This window comes from Chaetodon trifascialis, chromosome 11 (genome assembly GCF_039877785.1).
Source record: "Chaetodon trifascialis isolate fChaTrf1 chromosome 11, fChaTrf1.hap1, whole genome shotgun sequence".
Lineage (NCBI taxonomy): Eukaryota > Metazoa > Chordata > Actinopteri > Chaetodontiformes > Chaetodontidae > Chaetodon > Chaetodon trifascialis.
This window is the reverse complement of record NC_092066.1, coordinates 16,896,819-16,919,986: the sequence shown is the minus strand read 5'-3', so window position 1 is coordinate 16,919,986 and position 23,168 is coordinate 16,896,819. Positions and strand designations below refer to the sequence as shown.

General features: G+C 43.0%; 1 protein-coding gene across 3 annotated transcripts in view; it reads right to left on the bottom strand.

The window, feature by feature from the left end:
* The window catches only part of st3gal3b (ST3 beta-galactoside alpha-2,3-sialyltransferase 3b), a 39,554-nt gene that overhangs the window by 5,559 nt on the left and 10,827 nt on the right, over positions 1–23,168 (bottom strand). For all 3 annotated transcript variants that reach the window (XM_070974161.1, XM_070974159.1, XM_070974158.1), the window contains 7 exons: positions 22,029–22,121; positions 18,423–18,517; positions 13,279–13,342; positions 13,098–13,193; positions 12,759–12,945; positions 3,004–3,150; positions 873–1,019 (listed from right to left, as the gene is read on the bottom strand). In XM_070974161.1, the coding sequence (XP_070830262.1) occupies positions 873–1,019; positions 3,004–3,150; positions 12,759–12,945; positions 13,098–13,193; positions 13,279–13,342; positions 18,423–18,517; positions 22,029–22,121 (829 nt within the window). The remainder of the gene's footprint in view (positions 1–872; positions 1,020–3,003; positions 3,151–12,758; positions 12,946–13,097; positions 13,194–13,278; positions 13,343–18,422; positions 18,518–22,028; positions 22,122–23,168) is intronic.

Sequence of the window (23,168 nt, the reverse complement as noted above, 5' to 3'; positions counted from 1 at the left end):
TAACAGTTAGCGTGTTGATACAGTGGCTGGTGAAAGACCAGTGCCACTTCAATCTGGGGGAATTAGAGATTTAACCATTTGATGTTTTCATTCTTCAGCTGTAGTTATTTTCTTAAGTTTCTGATTTTGTGGTAGAAAATGGAGGGTCATTGCAACCTTCATGCACTCTTTAACATGACTGAGACTATCCAGATAAGGATTATAAGCCTTTGGGGTGACTCTATTTCTTGAGATGGATGTGATTTTGGTGTTTAGAGCAAAGACTTTGTTGCTAATGTTGTGTGAGCATATTTGTTTTAGGATAGTTTATTGTTTTATGTCCTCAGTACTCTTAAGGTAAGAGGATACAAGAGAAGTTCAAATATGCATTTCCTCAAAACACTTCATTAAAACACATTAATGACCAGAGATGATATGAATGTCCTAGATCCAAAATACCAGCATCCAAAACACACGCACATTCTAACTGATGGTACAAATATCATACAAAGAACATGCATTTTATGGCACCCGACAGACATTTTTCCTCCCACCTTCACAGTTCCAACAGCACAAAAGAGCCTGCCATTTAGCCCTCATATCTGAATAAGTACAAGTAGAAGGAGTACGAGGAGCTCATCTGCATGAGTCCTGAAAGACAGATCCGAGCTCCAGCTCAGAACTGTCACGTCTCTGTCACGTCGACACAAAAGCTGAGGGACGTTCAATTCATGCACAGTTCTTAGACTAATATTACCATCAGAGCAGGCAGTGAATGCTTTGCAGGGAATGTGTTTTGGCTCCACCCTCACTCCTCATCAGAGATTACCGTTATTTCTTTCTTCATTTGTTCTTCACTTCTCACTGATGTGCTCAGACGCTCAAGAACTCACCTCTTTTATGGCGGACATCTTGACAGTCTCATAGTAGTGCAGAGGTGCGTGGGGCGTGTTCATGTCGTAGCCGAAACCAGCCACCGCCACCTCATCGCAGTTATGCAGAGCCATCGTTATAGCAACTGTTCCCAAAGTTGGAATGTTCTGTAGTGAAAACAGAGAAGCCGGCTGTCAGTACATCACAGCACACACTCTCTTTGTTTATTTAAGCTAACACAGGGATTAATGTGGACAAAAACATGTGCAGTATTATCATTTTCAGCCAATTTTGAAACTGATCATGGTTTTTGACACTAGCTTAGAGACATATGTCCACTCTCTCATGTATCTGCCTCCCTCCCTCCTTTCTCCCCCGTCTTTGTTCTGCTCCACTGCTGCTAACTGACTTTGAGCACTTGGTGATTAACTATTACCTTTAAGACGCGACCCCTGCAGACCCCTGCAACGACACAGTGATCTACAGGGTTGAACTGTGCTTCCTAACCACCTTGGGCTGCCAGAGATCTGGGGGGTACAGGGGCAGTGTGTGTGTGTGTGTGTGTGTGTGTGTGTGTGTGTGTGTGTGTGTGTGTGTGTGTGTGTGTGTGTGTGTGTGTGTTGGAAAAAAAAAAAGGCTGCAGAAGAAAGAGTGGAGGGAGGCCCCATTTAAATCATTACCCTGATTTGCAGCCCCTCAGGGTAGGTGGAGCTGAACCAGCAGCTGGAAAACCCCCTACTGCGTGTTCTAATACAGATTAATTTACACGCACACTCTCACATACACACTCAACGTAAACACCAGTGTAACAAATAGACCTCCTCATTAATTTCCACAAACTTAAACATAACCCACGACGGTCAGGAGATAGGCAGGAAAGTGTTCTGGGGAAAGAATGTGCCAAATCATAGAGCTCTGCAGCCTGTGTTGTATGAGACAGCACTGCAAACACTCAGACACAAACATGATGTGCACACACAAATGAGCAACACACTCTCTCTCACACACACACAGGCCAGATGCCCACATGTTAAACACATGTTGCAGAGTGGAGTTCATGCAGGGGTGTTCTGGTGGCCCCAGAGGGCAGAGCTACGGTGATACACTCCTCATGTCCTCTCCAATATTCCAACAATACCGCCCTCTACTTAAAAACACAACACACGCACAACTCAATGACACGTGAATACAAACCGTCTTGTTTATACTCGGCTACGTACACATACGCAGCAGTATTTGATTTCAAATGCCACACGATCATGACATTAGATCCCTCTGCTCTGTGTTCAGGCCAGTGGTCACCAGCTGAAACGCGTTCCCTCTATCTCTCCACCAAAATGTTCTCTGGTCAAGACCGGATACAGCAGTCTCAAGTCCACACAAGCATGATTCATGAGCAAAGCACATACATCAGCTTCTAACATTGAATGAAACAACGGGGTGCTGCAGAACTCAGACTGGAACAGGTTTGCAGGAGGTATTCAACATTTTTGGCAATGCAGTCCTTTTAATCTACTTTCCTTTCCTCTTTGCATTTTGCATGGACAGACTACACTGACATTCTGGGGTAACGATCTTCCAAGAAAACCTTTAAAACAAAGATTAAAGTGTAAAAATATTAAATTAAAATACAACTAAAGAGCAGATCTTTATTAAGTTGGTGAAAAAGTACATTTCACTTCTATAGCTTTGGTGCAACTGTGTCCTCATCAGAGCTCCAGTTAGATGAGTGACAAATACTGCTCTTGTAAGTTAGGCCAGACTTGACTGAAGAAACAGTAGATTATTTAACATTTGTATTTTCTTCTTCCATCTATGTAAACAGACAATGGTGCAATTCAGGGCACAGTGCTGTCATCATCTAAGCTTGGCTTCAGTGTAGCAGTACTGATAATGATCATTTCAGTTCTTTCTGTGAGCTAACGACAGCACAGTGTCTGTATGGACTCATCCAGACTTCTCAGCTCATTTCCCTGCAAAAACACAATCCAACTGCTGGATGTTCAGTCACTTATGAAGGCAGATAACTTTCCCTTTTTCCTCTTTATGTGCAAGTCCCCGATTCCATATTGAAAATGTGTGTCTTCCAAGAAAATTTTGAAAAAGTTGGCAAAAGAAAATCATGACATTGTTAGTGTGCACGTGTCTTACCCCTTTGCCCATTAGACCATTGTTGAAGGGCAGGCCTATGAACTGGAAGGCAGCCTCCTGGATGAAATAGGGATTGAGGATTCTTATCTCTGTTGGCTCCCGAGGCACATAGTGAGCCACCGACTTCCAAAAACCCTCTGTGCCCCTCTGAGGTATTGGCGAAGAAATCAACAGGAACACAGACAAGAAGAAGGGAGGAAAAACAGAAAGGTGCATTAGTAGTATTCATCACAAACACTGGACTGTTTTTGTCTCTGCAAGGTCAGGGTCATGTGCATAAAACACAGAGCTGACATTCACATGATGATACCTCCATGGTGGACAGCCAAGTGCAATTTACCAACCAAACATCAAAGTGAGATTATCTCCCGCAACGCTGACATGAAACACAGAAGCCAACCAGAAGCCAGACCCCTTACCGGCACTGATTAGGGAAATGGCTTTCGGGCCTTTAATGGATGGAGTCAGGACGAGGGGCGTGCAGGACATCAGTAATTATGACTCGAGGTCGGAGCAGAATTGAGCAGTGGGTGAGGGGTGCAGCTGCCCGTGGAGAGCTTTACAGTCCCCCTCTTTAAGGTTTTATTAGTTGTAGGGAAAAGGGTGAGGGAAATTCTAAGTATTTCAGCAAAATATCAGTATTCAATTTATTTGTCTGCATTTTAGCAAACTGTAATTCCAAGTGAATTTAACACATTTGAATATTTTTCGGTGCAGCAGTTCTCAAATTAATGTAACATTTCAAGTGTTGCAGGTTTTGAGCCCCATGTTTCTTGTCATTCTCTTCTTCTGCGATGCGTTGCCTCTACCAACAGTCACTCTCACGTCACATGAGAAACAGAGGACCCATGTCTTCTGTTGCATGGTATATACCATCATATCGCCCAACCCAGGCAATCATCATCAGTCGCTATGTCAACCTGTCAAGACAGGCAAGCAGAACCACCTCAGTGATATTATGTAACTGATGAAATGGATCTGTCCTACTCACAGAAAGGTACCTTTGAAAAGTACAGTCTACACATATTGCAACCCAATAAGACAAGATCTAACTGACAAGGGTCTTTCCTAACAATAAACTAAATGAATGTGCAGCTAACTAGTAAAACTTGTGCGTGATTGACTTGCCTGACAGAGCGATTTCCTAACAGGCATGAAGCCAACAGGGTCAGCAGATGTAAATGGATATCACCTGTTCAAATAGTCAACCACCAGCCTGGCCGCCTTTGATACAGCAACGCAGGACTCTGTGTGTGTTTGTGTGTGTGTTTGTGTGTGTTGGCAGAGGCAGTAGCAACAAGTCTGCTGGCTTTGTGGCTTCAACAGTGGCGGCTCTTTTTGAACGTGGGCCCAGCTCTGTGCCTTCGGCAAGCTGCAACAGGAACAGCAGCTCATCTCTCCTGTCAACACAGCTTGTGTTTGCCAGGAATCTATTTAGCAGCGCTGTTTGGATGTGTGCGCGTCTGTGTACGCTGAATAAAGAGAGTGATGCATTTTTTTCCCCTTTATTCTAGGAAGGAGAGAAGCTAACGACACACAACACACACCCCTCACTTTAAACAGCAATGACCCGACATGTACATAGACACAAATGTCATGGGGTGGAGATCTCTTTGAAGATGTTCAGACAACTGGCAAAGTACAGGTGGCTTTGAGAAAAGGAAGAGCAATTAGTATGTAAGGATTGAGGAGGGAGGGGGTTGTGTGTACTGTTATGAGTTTAGGTTTGGGCGAAGTTGCTAACAGCAAAGGTCACCGACTCAAACCTCGCCAGTTAGGATGGAGAGGACAGGGAAAGGTAATGATAACACTCTCGTTAAGCTCTCAAAGTACTCTTGAGGAGCTGTAAAGTGACAGCAATGAGGACTAGGTAGGTTGCTATGACGAATGAATACTAAAAGGTACAATGATGACACTGGGGGAGTTTAGTAAGGATTATGAGCAATAGTTGTCCAAGATTGTTTAACAAATGCACTTCAGAGTAGTACTGAAAACTCAAGGGAACAGGATGCAGCTTTTCGCTGCAGACTGACCTCCATGTGAGTGTGTGTTAGTTTGTCAGCTCGTCTTTTGAGCCAATGGCATTTGACCGCAGGGCAGAACAGGAAGCTGCGGAGTGGTCCTACGCCACGTGCTCACCAAGCCCTAACACACACACACGCTCAAAAGGTGAACAGAAGTGTGCAGCAGGGGTGTTTGGGGCCTGTCGCTGGGCTGTGGTCAGAGAGGAAATGGCTGGTTCCCTTCTCCTGCGACAGCTTTATGGTTAAATTGGTCTGGATTATTAGATTTAAGTGTGTGCACAAGGCTGTGCACTCCAATAAAGCACCTGTTAAAACAGCCTTGAACTGGGAGAGTTAATTGTTTGTAATGCAAGCAGACTGTAGAGAAGACGACATCACTCAGCCAGAAGAAGCTAAACTTGAAAATAACAATTCTCCTTTTGTCACATTTCTGTCCAAATTTAATCAGAATTTCCAGAAAATCGGCAAGAAGGTGCAACATGATGTAATTAAAAATATGCCAGTCAAACCTCAAAAAACAAAACCTGTGGAAAATGTGGGAAAGATAAGGCATTTATGTTTATTAGTAATTTGACGATGGCCTCAGTCTCCTCATCGCTGCACACAGATCTGATGTTGTGCCACATTTAAGTCACTTCTTGATTTGTTCTCTATTTCGGTCTCTATTGCACTTTGTCATGTTTTGTTTTTTCAAAATTTCTAGTGTTTCCAGTGTCTAGGTTGTTTTATGCACAAATAGAAAAGTATTCAGGAGCCCAAAGTTAAGACAAACTTATACAAATCTTAGCCAGGTAAATATTTCCTGAAGCAAAGACATTATCCTTTCTCATAACCTCTTCTTATACTTTATACAGTCTATTGGTCTCATCGTGATTCTGTGCTGTGGGTGCTGATCTTTTATTTGCACCAAGCTGGGACATCGCACTTTTTAGCACATTCCAGCCCATAAAAGTCATCTTCACTTTGCACATGCTGAATAAACTGTACCAAGTGGACATGGCAGCCTAAAAATAAAAAGTGTTTATGAGCTTCAATGAGGAAAAAAAGTTTTGATGAGTGACACGAGGAAACGTAAGAACGCTTCACATTTAACAGAGCTCCACCAAATCATCGCTAGGCCAAAATGAAGTCCCCCCCCCCCCCAAAACTACCCTCGTCCATGAATCCAGGAGAGGCTCACACATAGCAACCATACTGAATATACAAAAAACAAAAAGGTCCCACCAGCACAGCACTGCTGTGTCAAAGCACATAACCCACAGCTCACAGGTTTAAAACAAGTGAGTCTCAGAGAAGCTGAGGTTAAAACTGGCTGCTTAAGACCGAGGGGTTTTAAAAGTGGAATGATTTGTACAATCTGCAGTAAAACTACTTCATACCTGAGTGGCCACCTGCTACAATAACAACATTTACTAAGAACTAAGAGAAGTAAACATGGTTTCCCACACAATGCAACAAGTGGCACATGTACAAAAGTGATTCGAAGATTTGCGAAATCTTCAACACTAGTGAGTCAGAGAAAGGCTACATCGAAATGTACACACAACATGTTGACTGTATGTGATCATGTTGAAGAGTCGCTCAAATTTCAATTTCCTTGCTTTGCTTCCTAATAGTTATTGATGGTAAGGACACCATTAATGCATCGCTGAGAGTTGGCTAATACCATAAAAGCACTCAGTTTCTTTATGTCAGCGCTGTGAACTGCAACAGAAGCTTTGCAAAGGCAAAGTGGATTTGCCTTGTAATTTCACAGATGTAGGAAATATCACAGCCATACAAACCATCTCCAAAGCAGTTCAATGCGTGGGATTAGAGCAGGACAATGTTCGAGGGTGAGGAGAAGACCTAATGTAAGCCATGACGAGTGAGGGATCAAACAGATGGAAAAAGCAGTGTGGAAAAGAGATACAGAGGGTTAAGAAGAATCTGAAAATGAGAGTTGAAATGGAAAATGCGGATTTCCCTCATGTACTCAAAACGTCTCGGTCATGTACAAAACTACTAAAAATATCAGAGGTAGCTATGAGCTAGTTGTGGTGAAAGACTTAAATTAGGCTTGGCATAAACATGATGAAATGCATCCTTTTCCTGTTGCATAAAATTAAAAAAAAAGAAAGAAAAAAAACCCTCACAGTGCACTTAACTCCACAAATGTAAAACTCCCAAATAAGAAGCAGCTCGGTTTAGAGCCTGGACTTATCCAACCTCTCGTTTATGGCTTTCAGCGTGGTTTGGTTTCAGTGTGGCCAATGAAACTTAAACTCACCTTTAAACTGAAACGTCTCTCTGTATTGAATGAAGCAGACAGCTTTGTTTATAGTTCTCGAGGGACAGAGTGTAGAAATGTGGAGCACTGAACGGAGCTATAATATGAGGGGAAAGGGAAGAAGCAAAAGGTTTCACATCTGCTGGGTTACTAGGGGTGACTTTAAATCACTTCAATGTAAACAAACACAAACAAACCTCAGCTTTCTCTCAGCCACAAGTAGTAACCAGAAACAGTATATGTCTGATTTCAATGTTTTCACCTATTCTTGTGTATTCTCCAGAATGATCTCATAATACGGCTGGAATGACACAGATGCCCTTCCTTCCTTGAAATTCAGCTATCATACAATTTGGCTCTATCTGGGTTCGTCGGTGCTGTAAACGACTGTCTTGAGGATGTGGTTGTGTTTGATGTTTATGAGGAGGACGAGTCACATGAGTTGGACTGGATTCTGGAGGGTAGACTTAAAGCAATTAAGGAACAAAAACAGCGGCTTCAAACTGCTAAAAATCACAATTAAGGTTGTCTGGAGGTCATTAGCACTGTGTACATGTTGGACCTCTGAGTTTACAAGTTGCAGTGTCTCACCACATACAAGAGGAACCATTTGAGAGAGAATGTTTGAAAGGAGGGGCTGGTAAAAGCTGAGGTGCACAGAGGAGGATCACCATTCCCAAAATCCAGAGAAGTAAAGCTTTGGTGATTTTATTCCCTTTTGTTCGTCAGGAATCTGAAGCATTCGCCAATTTGCCTTTGCTTTTCTTGACACATACCAAGACCTCTGCCCTCATTGAGGTCATGGTGGTTTCTCTTTTCCAGGCCTCTCAAGTTATCCGGTGTGTGAAACCGTCATCTCCACACTCCCATGACGGCAAGCATGCACACGGTGCCAACACATCACAGCACTGTGACCCTGAAGACTTACAACATGGTCTCTGGGTAAAAACAGGTTGCACCTTTGGTCCACTGGCAGGACCCTGCTGGTATCTGTTCTCTAAACAAATTAGTCCTTCTTGAGACCTAGATGGCATGTCAGAATGATCCTTGAGCATGCATAAATACTTGGGCGCCATCCACATGTACATTTTTAAAAGTAGCTGTTGCTATACATTTTGTTTTCACAGCCGCACAGTCAGGCTGGGTTAGGCCACAGAAAAAGACCCCTTTATAACAGAGTTTTTGGCTTGTGATGACAAAGTGTGCTCCGTTATCTCCTTTGTTTACCTGAGGCAATTTTGTGCAGTGGTGGACGTGGGCAGAATAGTGCTGGTGCTAACCTTGATAACAGGACTTTTTACATGTTTACACATAAATGTAGAGTGATTCTTGCACCATAATGAGCAGCAGAGGCGCCCAAATGCAAAACGGAGGTCACTGCAACATAATCCAACACACCCACGACATAGACCCCACCGGCGACATCGCTGGTTTTTGAGGAGACCCGGTCAGACCTGTAGTTGCAGGTAGCGTACCAGTAATTGCTTTCTTAGGCTTCTATTTGGCCAACATGGCTTTAACGTTTGGGTTATATCGCCGGCGGTTGGTTTGCCATGCTCTTGACAGCGCTTCGATCGTGTCTTTGCATTTTCATATGAACAGAGACAGTGCTGGATTAGGCCTTAATTACCCAACATCCACTGCATCAGAAGAGGCCACTGACGGAATCAAGAGTGCAGGTCTGAGTGTTAATCATTGCAGGCTAGGTAGGTGACTCACTTTTGAAACACAACACTCATGGTAATCAGTGACATCCGGACCCTAACTTGGTTCATGTTCAAAATCCATGTTTACAAGTCCGCAAATGTTTATGAATGCATGTATGCATGCTACTTTGGGCTTCTGCACACATGTTTGGGCTTAAAAAAAAAGAGCCATATTACTGTTATTTCTGTCCCATGGTGCGGCCTCAGTGATGGAGTTACAATAAACTCTTTGGGATGAAAAATCTGGGCGTTACAGAGATTAACAATAGGAAATGCTTCATAACAATATTCAAGCAGGAAGAAGTTCATTTGGAAATTGTCGGTGATATGAAGCAATGGGCTATTTCGGTAATTCCTAGGACAATTGATTTCTGGCGCTGCCTCAGAGATGTGCAGTGTTTTAAAAATATTGGCTTCGCTACTATATTTGATACTTCTGATTAAGAACCCCTGGCTGTATTTCTATTAAAGGAGAAGTACTCTCTTCCTCAAATTGTCTCCATCCATCATTTATCTCCCTGGCCCGCAAAGAGCAGGGGGAGCTCCTGTAAACAAACACGAGAGATAGAACACCGACACTCCACCTTCGAACCCCGTGTTTACCACTGGCTGTATATCCTTCACTGGCTCTGTTTGAAAATATCCCCACATATACAAACAACTGCGGCTGTGTGTGCATGAACAGTGAGTGCGCGCTGTGTGCACGAGGGGGGAAACTGAAACTAGATAAATAGGGAAAAGGGGAATATATCAGCGACTGTGAAAATCATGTTTGAGCACATGTGTAAACAGTCTGCAAGTAGGCAGTCAACCAGGCTGCTGCATATGTGGGCTCAGACTTTAAAGCACAGGGACAGAGTCATAATCATGCCATAATGAGGGAGTAAAGATGGAAGCCTTGAGATGCTGCAGCACCATAATTGTAAATGTTGTAGATCTAAAATGCGGGACACATTCAGAGAGAGAAAGATCTGATCTGGACCATGGTCAAGTTCACCAATTTGGACTTAAATCTGAAGTTTGACCTAACGTTCATGAGCCTATGAGCATGTGGGAGTTCACGTGTGTGTTTGCGACAGTGTACAAAACACAAAATAACAGATTGGGGAATTGCCTCGCTCGCTAATTGCTATTCTGTTCAACCATCCAAGACAGTGCTGTAGGCATCTGAAAAGCCACAATAGCGCAGGAGAGTCAAGCACGCTGACAACCGGCTGGATGAGTCACTCGCGGCTGCACAACAACTGCGCACCACCCACTAACCTTTCAAAAAAGAAAAAGAAGAAGAAATACACTTGCTTTCATAACCACAGAATGGGAGTGAAAAGGTTGTGCATCCCTTCCAGCTGTGAGAGTGCAGGTCACACAAAGAACTCCGCTGCTGGACCAAAAGCTCCCAAAGGACATCTGTCCAAAGTGACATTAGCTCTCCCTCTGGGACGGACTATATGGATAAAGGAGAAGCTGCTACTTGGTCAGGATTTCCTGCTGCTCATCCCAAAGTATGAGATATCACTCTCTATGCAAAATCTCTCTTGATTTAGATACATGTCATCTCAGAGTAAAAAAACATAAGACCTTTATGAGTCATAGCTGGAAGAGTGTCCTGAGTTCACACGAGACACATGTACGTACACACATAAACACCTGTAAATGTTTATCTTTCCACTACATTAATCTACGCTGGGTGTGAGTCAGATACAATTAACGGAGGAAAACAGCTTTTTAGGAGCACTTCAGCTCCTTTCATGTTGCTGCTACGACTTAAAATCCACTTTCCATAGTAAACAGATATCGTTGCTCTGGTAAAGTGGAGTTTTGAAAAAGGTTATCAATTCCACATTTGTGAGTGCTTTTAGGCTGCTGATGTGCTATAATCTGACCATGGTCAAACAGTAATGGCCATGTGTATAATAACCATTTAAATTAGCACATAAATGCTACAGCAATTCAAATGAATGAATTTCAATTATCATTTACATTGACAGATGCGCAGAGAAATTTAATGATGATAATGATAATTTAGATCATTATTATTAAAAGCATTTCCAATGACCCCGGTCATGTGATCGTTAAACATAGGCTGAAAATTAGCTACTGCAGATGTATTTAAAAAAAAAAAAAAAGATCAGGTGCATGGGTCATATATGGATTATTTGAACATCTGTCAGTTCTCTTCATCCACATTATCATCCAGGCTCTGACCAAAACACGCTTTTTTTTGTTCCCTGATTTTCAACCCATGAGAAACATTCTTCCTTCCTCAGCAGATCAAAGGGGGCTGAGTCGGACGCCAGGGGCCAGATCAATTATCCCAGGCAGCCATTTCCACTGTCCTCTCCTTCTGACACGCCAGAAAAATCTGGGCCCTATCAAAGGCTGAAGGGGCCATCAGCCAGCCAAGCAAGCTATTTTCCTCCATTTTACTTTAGCATTACCTTCCACTGCTCATTTTCTTTTCCCCAGCTATTATCTCTCTCCTTTCTTTCCTTCCCCTCTATCTTCCCGCTGTTCTCTCAATCCTTAATCCAACTTCACACCATTGCTTAGTTTCATCTCACCACTGCAAGCCCTTTCCACCCCCTGTAATAACAGCATTGTGCTTTTCTCTTTATGTTTTCACCCCATCCCTCACTCATGGCTGTATTACTTTGACAAATGTCACCTTGTGAAGAAAATCCAGCTGAGAGCTTCTGTGTCTGTCACAGTCACACAGCTGTGCTGGAAAATAAAGAAGGCTTCCCCAGTTCTGGAGTGACAGAAGCATCCCTCACGAAGAATGAGGTAAAAAAAAAGTTGTGTACAACCTGTGCCTTTAGGTGCTTCTGCATGATTTAACCCACTCGCTACAACTTGTGTATGGTATCTTTTATGTAATTAATTCATTTTGCTATTTCTAACCTTCTTGTGATATTTTACAATAAACTGCAGTCATGTCGAGTGGCATGAGAAATGAAAGACATTTTTACAGCCGTTAACACTCCACGCTTTGGAAAATCAACAGTAATGTAAAGTAGTAAAACATGGAAAAACACTGGTTTGGTTGTTTAGAGTACAACTACTTCTACTTTAATGACTCTATGAAGAGCTTTAGAGCTCCCTCTGTCCTAGAGCTGAATGGGCTCAAAATAATCTCAAAGAGATACTAGAGACCATTTAACAGGCACCAAATGAAAGTGCTTAGGAGAGCTTTTTCAGCGACAATGGATATAAAAGGAGACAGGCTGTTAAAAATGACTGCCTTCTGTCATACATCAAAAGATAAAGGAAAGCCAGTTCTGCCATTCAGCCTGACCCTTGTGATTAAGAGGTCAATTTACAGCCTGTCATTTAACCATGGCAGCCGTAAGGACACCCAAAACTTAGTTAGTTAGTGCGCTGACATCCAAATGTCGTTTAACATGAGAGGATTCACTCTGCTGCCACAGAGAGGAAAAAAAATACTTGTGTGCTATTCATTGGTTTTTCTCCACTGCCCTTTCCACAATAAACATTCCAAACATCTAAAATATCTCTTTTATATGCTAAACATTCATGTTTTCCTCTTCACCCCTTTACAGAAGTGGCGTACATTTCCATAGGAAGGAATGTACAGAATGTGATCAGACGTTAGAATGCTATGTTGTGAACCCCCCCTCATAACTCAGACATTCAGAAACATTTAGACACCGGTGTGTGCGTGTGTGCGCGCGTGTATGTGTTTAATATGTTGAGGATTTTCACTCTCATTCCTTCATGATTTAAAAATATCCTTACCAGTTTCTCCTTGAAGACCATCTGTCTGAGCCACTTGAAATCCAGCGGTTTGAAAGCAGAGAAAACAAAAAGTGAGTCTTTTTCATAGTTTTCAGGCTTCTGGATAGCTCCCTCTGGATAGGTAATCCTCATGGTGGTTTTGGTCCCAACATCTTTGCCATAACCAGTTACTGGGGCTTCATTTAGCCTGCCAGCACAAAATAAATGTCTTTATTCACACCACATCAACTACTGAATAAACACTTTAATATCAGTTTGTCTTGTACACGCAATACTATTGTTTAGAGATACAAATTGCTCAGACACTTGTAGCATTTTCTCACCATGACATCATCTTACCTTACTACAACATCGTAGTCATCTATACGGGAGCCCAGAGACTTGTTGGACAGGATGCCCCCGTTGCCCACGATGACACATCTTTTACAGCTGAGACTGTCAGGCGAGAGGGTCCAAAGTTAGTCAAATTAACAACAGAACGCTGGACTTCCTGTTGATGTGGGTGAGCAGAAACAGTTACCTGTCTAGCTCCTCTCCAAGTCCATAATTTTTCGTGGTAGTTAAAATGCTGTCTATGATTCTCTCTGCCGAGGAAAAAGAAGGAATAACCACCATGAGAGGACAATTCAGGATATATTAAGTTGACACAATATCAAATATGTACTTACATGAGCGGACTGAATGTAAATACTTATACAGCTAATTTTACTGCCCAGAGCAGTTTGTGTATAAATACACTGGTGGATAATTACTTTCTTGGCAATGAATGGGAGACGGGATACACACAAATACTTTCAAGTTCTCTTCATCAAAGATACTGTATTTCGTAATATGACAGTGAAAAATGTACCACTATCATCAGGGTCAGTCACCTTCAGCGTCCCCTCGGTGCATCAGTTTAAACATCACGGATGAGGTGATGTTCTCTAATAATGAAGATGAAACATTTGAAGGACCGAGGGGATTGCTCCTTTAAAAGATTAACAAACTGCCATGGACTTCAACATACCACCACAGATAGAGCAATCTAGGTGGTCTTAAAGACAGTTGGAGGACAGAACACCTCTCTCCGTTTATTCAGTCACCGATAAGGAGTGACCAATCAGCCCTCAGGAACAGTGGTGATGGGATTATGGAGGGAAAAAAGCTGTTGTGTTCCTGAGAGGAGTGTATCTAGGAGAAACGGACATACAGGGTTCAGGATGGTATGCGAGTGTATGTAGAAACTCTCCCATAAAAGCACTCAGAGAGGAATGCTGTTTTCAAACAAGCACATTCTCCTTGTTAAGTGGGCGACGTTGAGCTCGTCTCCCTGCGTGGCTAGCACCCATCTGATGGCAGGAGTGAGAAACGGTGATGTTTAGCCATAGCACGCATTCCTGCCGTGTTCTGTGGGGCATTCTGCTCGAGTCATGCTTCCAGCATTAGATGTGGCATATATTTCTCTCTTCTCCTTACCATTTTTAGGCCTCTCATACTTGTAATTCACCTATCGTAACAACCCACATGTGCTGATTCCATTACAGCTGTTACTATTTTTAATCCAAGTTACATTTGTAGTAATTCCGAAGCACCATAGAAGGACTACTTGGATTTATTTGCTATGTTAGCAGTTTTTTTTATTATAGTTTTCTTTTATTTGTATCCAACATGCAAAAAATAAGTATACCTGTGTCACATTGTTAAAAAATAGGGGGGCTTTTAATTGCACTTCCTACTTCACTTAATATAATCATCATATAGAACAAAGGGTTGTGGAGAGAAACAGCAAAAGTGAGAGTAACAGGAGAGTGTGAACAAGACAGTTCAGACTGAGTCCTCAAAGCAGTTTGTAAGACATATTAAAGGCCCATTCACCCTGGCTAACGATCCTAATGATTAACCTGCTGAGGCGAGGCAAGCAGAGCAACAGCCCATTGTTTGGATGTGGTGTCGATGTCTGGCGTCAAGCATCACCCCGAGCAGCATAAACACAAAGGCTGAGGACCACACCTGGATCCAAGCGGGTGAAAAGTGAAAAATCACAATGGGCAGGGACTCGCTTCCAGAGGACGACATGGAAGCTAATTGTTATAAGTACCCAGGGTAAACATTTCAGTGAAGTATGTCTCGTGGTGGAGCCGAAGACGAATGGCTGTAGGTTCAGACATTAGTCCAACGTGGAACTCTTGAAATGACAAAAATTTCTGCCGGCAACAGAGAGAAAGGTCGGAAGTATCATACAACACATAAACACAGACACATTGTTGGGAAGAGTGTAGCCTAAACAATATGAAAGAATCATGTGATGAGGGAGTGGGATTTGTTAAGCCTGCACTTCAGGAGGCTTTTGACTCATCATCAACTTCAATGGTAAGAAAGGAAAAATGATAACTTAATTGCAGTAGGATGACCAATTTATCAAAGATACTGATAAGTGAACAGACCAAGGTGTTGCCATATTTATTTCCATGATATAGACTGCAAATCTGAGGTTCGTTCAACTCCTTGGCAACGATGAGGACACAACTTCATTGCTTTGCTGCAAATAACACTACAGATTACAAATCAGTGTCCATTCAAAAAAAAAAGTAAAAAAGCAATTTACTCATACACTTGTGCACCTGCTATTCAGAAGATAAAGCAGTGCATTACCTCCAAAATGTGATCATATAACTGAAGCAGAGCGTGTGTAAACATCATACTCTGACTGTTAATGATAAGTAAATAAAACTTTAGTGTAATCTGCACTTAGCTAAACTGAGAGCTGATTCCAGTGAACATGTCATCAATAACTGGTAGGATTTAAAGAGAATATCATGAAGCACAATGCAGCCTATTACTCAAATTGACCATTCTGGCTGACTGGCATCCTGCAGTGTCATGGCTTTTCTCTGAGACCGAATCAACACAGCTTTACTGTTCTCAGGCTATGGTTGATGTGTGCCAAAGATACCTCTTGGCAGAATGAAAAGTAAAAATAAAACTCCCATCCAGCACCACCACTCCATGTTCCCAATTTGGAATCCTTTGTGGTGTTCTATTCAACATCCACACGTATCATCTCTCCACATGAGTACAACTAAAAGGGAAACCCCACTGCCATCGCAGCCCGTGGAGAAAACAGAAACCAGGTGTAACACTCAAGCAGGGAGTGTTCTTTTGATGGTGGCTGAAACGGTGTGTGTGTGTCTGTGTGTGTGTTCGTATGGCAGTGGAGAACTTGCCGGAGCACAAAGGTAACATTCACTGTACCTTCTGCTTGTAAGTATTGGAAAATATGTGACAGAGCATGTCACTGAAGCCAGGTTAATGTTATCTCTCCAGTTCCCATGGCACTGTGTAGCGGTTTGATATCTGAAGTGCTGGAGTGTGTGTTAAGGTCAGGGAACAAGTACAAGTGTGTGTGGAGGCATTAAAGTCAGAGTGTTGGGAGACATGAGTTCCCTGGTCCAAAGATAGACTTCATTTTGCAAACAAATGTAAATTACTTATGAGGCTGTTATCAGGACGAACACAGACGCTTAAATGAGTGATGAGAAAATATCCATATATTCTGACTTACGTGCATAGAACAATAAGAATGTTAAGACAAATCTTGTTTCATTTTGTCTCGTTTCAATAACAAACTGCAATCTATGCTTGGCTCAGCCGCTGTCAGTTGTAGATAACGTGGGATTTTGTCATCTTCGACCAGTCCTGAGACTTTTGACCATAACAACAGACAAGGCCCATGGCTTCCAAACAATGAAGGGAACCTGAGCTGCAGCCATCCAGAGATGCTTCACTGACAGGAAAAACCTCACTGTACTCCATGTGAAGTCAAGGGTGTGCATGGCGATCTGTCTGTGTGTGTTGAGCATGTTAGAAGAGCAATAGTGTTAAGTACTCGTATCAGGACTCAGTGTTGATAGTACCCAAATGTAAGTACTTGTACTTGGTCTTGGTCTTGGTATCAGTGCATCCCTTTCAAAAACATTTCTAAAACGCGCTATGACGACGAGAAGTAGATAGGATTGGAAATTTAGATCCAGTATCAAATTCACTTATCTTAATCAAATCCTTTCAAAACCATTATTGGATCTCACTGTTTACCTTTCAGCACAATAAAGTCTACTCACTTTGTGCTGGCTGAGAAGGCAGACACACCACAGTTTTTAGCAGCAGCCTAATTAATGACATGAGCAGCAGAAGGTATCAGACACATCGACTGAACAGCTGACCCCTTCACCGTCTACTTAGTTCAAATACTGAAGGTCCCGATTCAGAGTCAGTTAGTTGATCAGACTAAAATGGTGATAAGATCTCAAAGTTTAATTGGGAGATTGTGAGGTGATCACACACTGTCACACACTGACATAGTGGTGACACAGAGCGATTTGTCTTCTTACTCACAAACAATCTTTGACTGAGTACAGACACCAGCTGCACACAGCACATTAACCAGACAACAGCCAAACTTTCACTCAAACCGTTACAGAATGAATGTTAATTAGCTACAGTTGATCATGTATGCCGGTGATACCTGTCATCTGGACCGGAGACAGCTAAAAACGAGAGGCCTGCTGCCTGTATGTTTTCCATTGCTCTACGCCAATAAAAAGACTGAGGAGAGATAAATGGTTTGATGTGAGATTTGCTGGCATCCGAGCTGAAAGAATCTGGGTATTTTGCCAACCGTGAACTAGATCCAAAATCAAACCAGCTATGAGAACCCATCCCTACTCAAGAGTCACACAGTAAGCACAGATGATGTGAGATAAAGATGAGGTAATGCGTTGCATTAAAAAGGCTGCCGTTTAACAGTTGCTTGTGACATCTCCAAAGTGGACAGTCCATGAACGCATCAACAGAATGAGTTTTCAAAAACACTCCCTGCTTGCATTATCATGTCAAGACAAACACTACAGGTGACTACTGTAAATATACACTGTGGGGGATTACCTCTCTCTCTTTGTTCCGACTCGGGACAAGGCAGAGCAACAAACCTGAGGCAGAATCTATTCTGCCAAAAACATCTGCCTTTGCAATAATGACAAATGATGAAAAGTGCAAAGTGGCAGAACGTTGGCATTCACCACAGCTGAACCATCAGAGAAACCTTGATGAAAACAACAGCTTAAAAAGAGAAGGACATAATAACAGGTTTGGTTCCATACCTCTGAATTGCTGCCCACGTCCCTGATTGTTTTTAGTAATTTTAAAAGAGAAAAAAAGAATAACAATTCAGGCTGAATATTAGGCTACAGACTAACTTGTCTTGTTGACAGTTTGCTGATCGGTGACAAGTTAGAATCATTGATGCCAGTGGTAGATACAGCACGAGAAGCCGACTGACTCCTGATGATAATTGAAGAAGGTTGACAACCTTTACTTTTCATTCCATCACCTCCTCTGAACCAAGTGCGATGTTGGCAACTGTAAATCACCTGGATATTATTGAAAACACACAAATCTGAGCTTGACACCAACTCAGCCAAAAGAATAATTTCTCTGAGATTAAACACTATTCTGTGCAGCCACTGTCAAGCTCCCACACAGCAGCTCACGCATGTGTACACACTGGATCAAAACTGATTTTATTGACACCATCCTCGAACACGTCATTCAAGAAAGGTACAGTGTATGTCACTGGAGGAAGGTGAGTTATGGAACCTTGGACCTGGGACTCCGGACCTTTCTTACCTTGCGTTTTGAATCCAAATGGAGGTAAGTAATTGCTGACTTTTGCAAGACGTTTGAAGTTCCGATCAAGAAACATGGGTGCTGGTTTCATGAACCTGCAATGAGAGGGAAGAAAGAACGGAAGGAGGAAGAAGAGAGAGACATTTTCCATTAGCTGAGCTCAAAGAACATGAAAAACACAGCATGTTTGGCCACTCCTGTAACCAACCCCCTATGATTAAGAATTATTTCTTTTGTTGAGCGTTCCCCCACTACACCTTTTCTCCTCTCCATGCAGAGACCATGTGGCTTCCCATAATCCCTGCTCCACCTGGGACAGTAAGCCTCAAAGTGATAAACGAATTCATGTTCCGCTGTCATTCACTTAACAGCACCCCCACCTCCCTGCTAAAGCCTCCCAAAACAAGCAAAGCGTGCGCACACATTAGCAAGGTAGCTAGAAAACCAAGCAAGTAATCAAAGCTGAGAGGCGGGGGAGACACAGAAGCATATCCCACCAACATGACTATGTCACAGCCGACACACGGTTTTGATAAACAAGAGACAACATACTTCCTAAAATGATCTGGGGGGCAAGACTGTTTCTACAAACTGAATTGGAGTGGAGCCGTTCTCACCTTTGTCGCAGTTTTAAGACAAACACACCGTAAAACAAGCATCTAGACAATTCAGAGACTTGAGCCTAAAATGTGAAATACTTGTGTTTGCCCATGACAGAGAACAGACAAGTTGAACTACTGCAGTCCTCCTGCCACATTAAAAAACAAACTGAATTTGATGTTTTTAATGCCCCATGAACTGCTACTTCCAGCATGGTCTCTTCCTTATCCTGTGTGCCTGCATAAGTGTGTGTATGTGTCTCTGTCTGATTAACTGCAGCCCTAAAATCAAAAGAAGCCATTTCCTCTTAGTCACGCCTGTGACCCGAGTGCAGCATCAGGATGGATGTGTGTTTTTATGACCCGCTGTCAAGCCGGGCGGACACGAGATGACAGGGAGAGACGTTAACGTGCACAGAGCTTCATTCATTTCCATGTCAGACCTAAATGATCAATGAGGACCGACAGACAGACAGACAGACAGACAGACAGACAGACAGACAGACAGACAGACAGACAGACAGACAGACAGACACACAGACACACACACACACACACACACACACAGACACACACACACACACACACACACAAGTCAATGGTAGGCGCCTTGGAGAGATCTATTGGGCTGGTGTGTATTATTTTGTTTATGATAGAAGCCAGTTACAGAGATGGTTGCACTGCCTCATTACCGGAAACCAGACGACCAGGGGCAGAACTATTGCATCTTCTCACGTCGTAAATTACGTCTCCCACCAGTGACAGACTGCAGTAACTGGCAAAGGCATTTTATAAAGAGAACACACAAGCACCATCACACTCCTCCTGCGTTTCTCAGCAGAAATCTTGGATAGTTACCATAAACACTGGCATGGGGTTCACGAGAAACACGTGGAGCTCTGAGGCACAATGACCAAACATGGCCGACATTATTGGAAGGCCTTCCAGTTAGCTTAAACCTCTTCCAAGCACCCAAATCGGTCTTTGATACCCTAATTATCCTCCAGTTTTCAAGAGAGAGAGAGAGAGAGAGAGAGAGAGAGAGAGAGAGAGAGAGAGAGAGAGAGAGAGAGAGAGAGAGAGAGGCAGTTATGTATGACTCGCTCTCCTCCTCACATCACCTGACACGGACACACACACTCAGAGACTTCTGTCCTGCCAAAACAAATGGAGATTCATTAAACCCAAGACTTCTGAGGCCAAAAGAGACTATAAATAACACAGGACCATTGCGAGTCACTGAGCCCTGACCAACAGTCAGTCACTGACATCCTGACAAAGCAGAGAGACACGGGGCTGCTTGTTGTTAAATAAAAAGTGAGGGCTCCCAAAACAGCCAATGCATGGCGATGCATTGTACTCATTTCCTTTGCTAGGGTCCATCTCTCATGGGCAATATTTTCATAACCGTGCTGCTTCAAGTTCACTGCCAACACTTGATTTAGGGCTCCAATACAAACAGTTTTGGGTAAAGCAGAGGGGAGGGGAGGTGTGGAAAATAAATTGGATTCTCCAGGGCAGGGGCTTCAGAGAAGACAAACATGGAGGAAGCAGGAGATGATTAGAGGGAGAGCCACAGGACCTCACTGCTAGAGGTTAAGTAGGTTTTCTTTAACAGCTGAACTGCAGGCCAAAATGCTAACAAGGGCTTTTAAATTGATTTGTTTTTGTCTGGTAAACATACAAAGCAAACGCAGATTAAGAGAGGTAACAAACAAGAAGTTAATTTGTTGACCCCCTTTCATGCAGGACACAATAAATCACATACAAACTCACATACTGCACGATTGTGTGGGTTCACGAATAGACCCCTGCATACAAACACATACGTACACACTAACTTCCACAAAAGTGCTGCATTAATTGGGCTTGTTGACCTGTGTGTGACTGGGTTGAAGGTGGTAGTAATCAGTGAGCTCCCGGTGGGGGTTCTGTGTTGTACAGAACTTTGATCCGACACGTGCGGCTGATTAGAGGAAGTCATTACGAGGGAGGACATTGTTAACACGTAGCCTCTCACATAGATATATTTTGCCATGTGCTTTGGACACAGACTGAGAGCATCTTATTTTAATGGGTTTCCCTTTTAAACAGAATATTGGGGTTAAATATCACACAGGCAGGGAAAGAACAAGCGGTTCATCTGACAGAAGGCTGATGGTTTGGTGGACTTTGAAATGCACGTATTGGAATTTGTTGTTGAGCTGGTGTGGTGTGCTGGTTCTGTCTTTTTTTCCCATTGAAAGCTTTGAATATACTTTTGCATCTTCAGGCAAAAGATATATTGTGGTCAACACTTGGAATTGGGTTGGCATATAACTGGGTCAAGGACTGCACTGAAGTGCCACTGGCCATTGTTCAGCAATGCGCTAAATTGCTCCTCTATTAGCTTAGCTCCAAGAATGCTGAATGGACAATGCCCTATAGATCGAGCTGAGATGGGCGGCAAACAGAGGCAAAGAGAAAAACCAAAAGAGCCAATGACATCAGAGAGGGCCGTGGAGGATTGCGCAGACTGTGTGGGCTGGGTACCACGAAGCTCATGATGAGTCAGGACAGGAAGTTGGTTTCGTTCATAGAGAAAGCCTCTAAGGCTCAAGGATGCAATAGGAGAAAGATGGGGGACCTTGTACTCTGGTGACAAAGGTTCTTTTGTGTAACATAGGGATCACAAGGACACAGTCTGAGTTTTGTGGTGGGGGAGAAGATGATAGAACTATGATTGAAACTGGGGAAGACTGGCGAGGAATGTGGGGGCTTCTCTGTTTCTGACTCAAAACCCTCAAGGCCAAGCTGGCTTGAGGAGTGACATCATGCATCCTGGTATGCCTGAGTAACAGTTTTAGCTTTTCTCCTGCTGACATCCAATTAAAATGATTTGTTTGTGAAGCTTCCAGTTGTGTATGTGAAGTTCTTGGAGAAATGTTCAAAGGAGTCTGCCTGCATGCAATGCATCTCCTCACTGTTCTGTGAAAATACATGCAAAATAAAAAGCAGTCCGTCTCACTTGGGATAGATGGTGGTCATCTTGGCTGCTGCGAATCCTGGCTTGCACACTCCCTCGCTGAGGTTGCCATACTTGTATGCCAACTCTGGTGGCCTGTACATTAAAAGAACAGAGAGTGCGATTAATCAGGGACATCATGATAACGGATCGTCAATTATGTCGACACATTTCTAAGCCTCAAAAACTGAGATTGTCAAACAATCTGCTTGAAAGATAGGGAAAAAACGGGGTTGCTTAGGAAGTAGGAGAATTCAGCAACAGCTGAACGAATCACTTTGTGTGTGGTAAGACAGAGCAGAGGGGCCTTGTTCAAACAATCACACTGGCAGTGCTAAAACTAGAAACCTCCCGATTACTAGCATGATCATCAATAACCTGACGTATGCCATGGATCTAATTCAAATAAACAGGGAAAACGGAGAGAGGCCCAAGTCTTAGCACTACCTGAAATCAGTTGGCAGGAGAAGGGGCTTGACTACAGCCTGCTTGTGCACAATTAGAAGCTCTTCTATACTAATATAACATGTTTCAGTATGCTGGCCTCAAGCTCAAATCACTTGATTTGGTGAGAATGAAATCTAGGTGGCATTTTTCAATCACTCAGACCAGTAGTGGGAATAAATGACCCAAATGACAAAATGAATTACTAGTTTAAAGATGAATTGGACTATTGCATGCATGTGCTCTGATTGAGTAATTAATGGCACTGCAGATCTTATGTAGGAGATGTATTAGATGAACTGAACCTGTGTGAGAACCACCTTTGAGTGCGTGCTGACACGGCGCTTATACTATATGTGCAGAGTGTGGATAGATGTGCCCTGCGAGAGCTCGGGTAGCGATGGCAGCATATGAATATTGCCTGCATGGTAATGGGAGGGCCAGAGAAAGGGTCTTATCGTGGCAGTTTAGAGCGAGAGTGTCAAACCAATTCAGGGAATTGTACACATATCAACAGACGCGCTGACACAATGACGGCCGCGTAATGACTCAACGTTGCATGTTCTCGCCCTGACAAACCACAGCTGTTCTGGAATACACGGGAAAAGACCAACTACATCTCATTTCGCACAAATCTCTTCATGTATTAGTCAGACCACCAATTAAATCTGTGCATTTGTCAGCAGGTTTTGGTTAGGT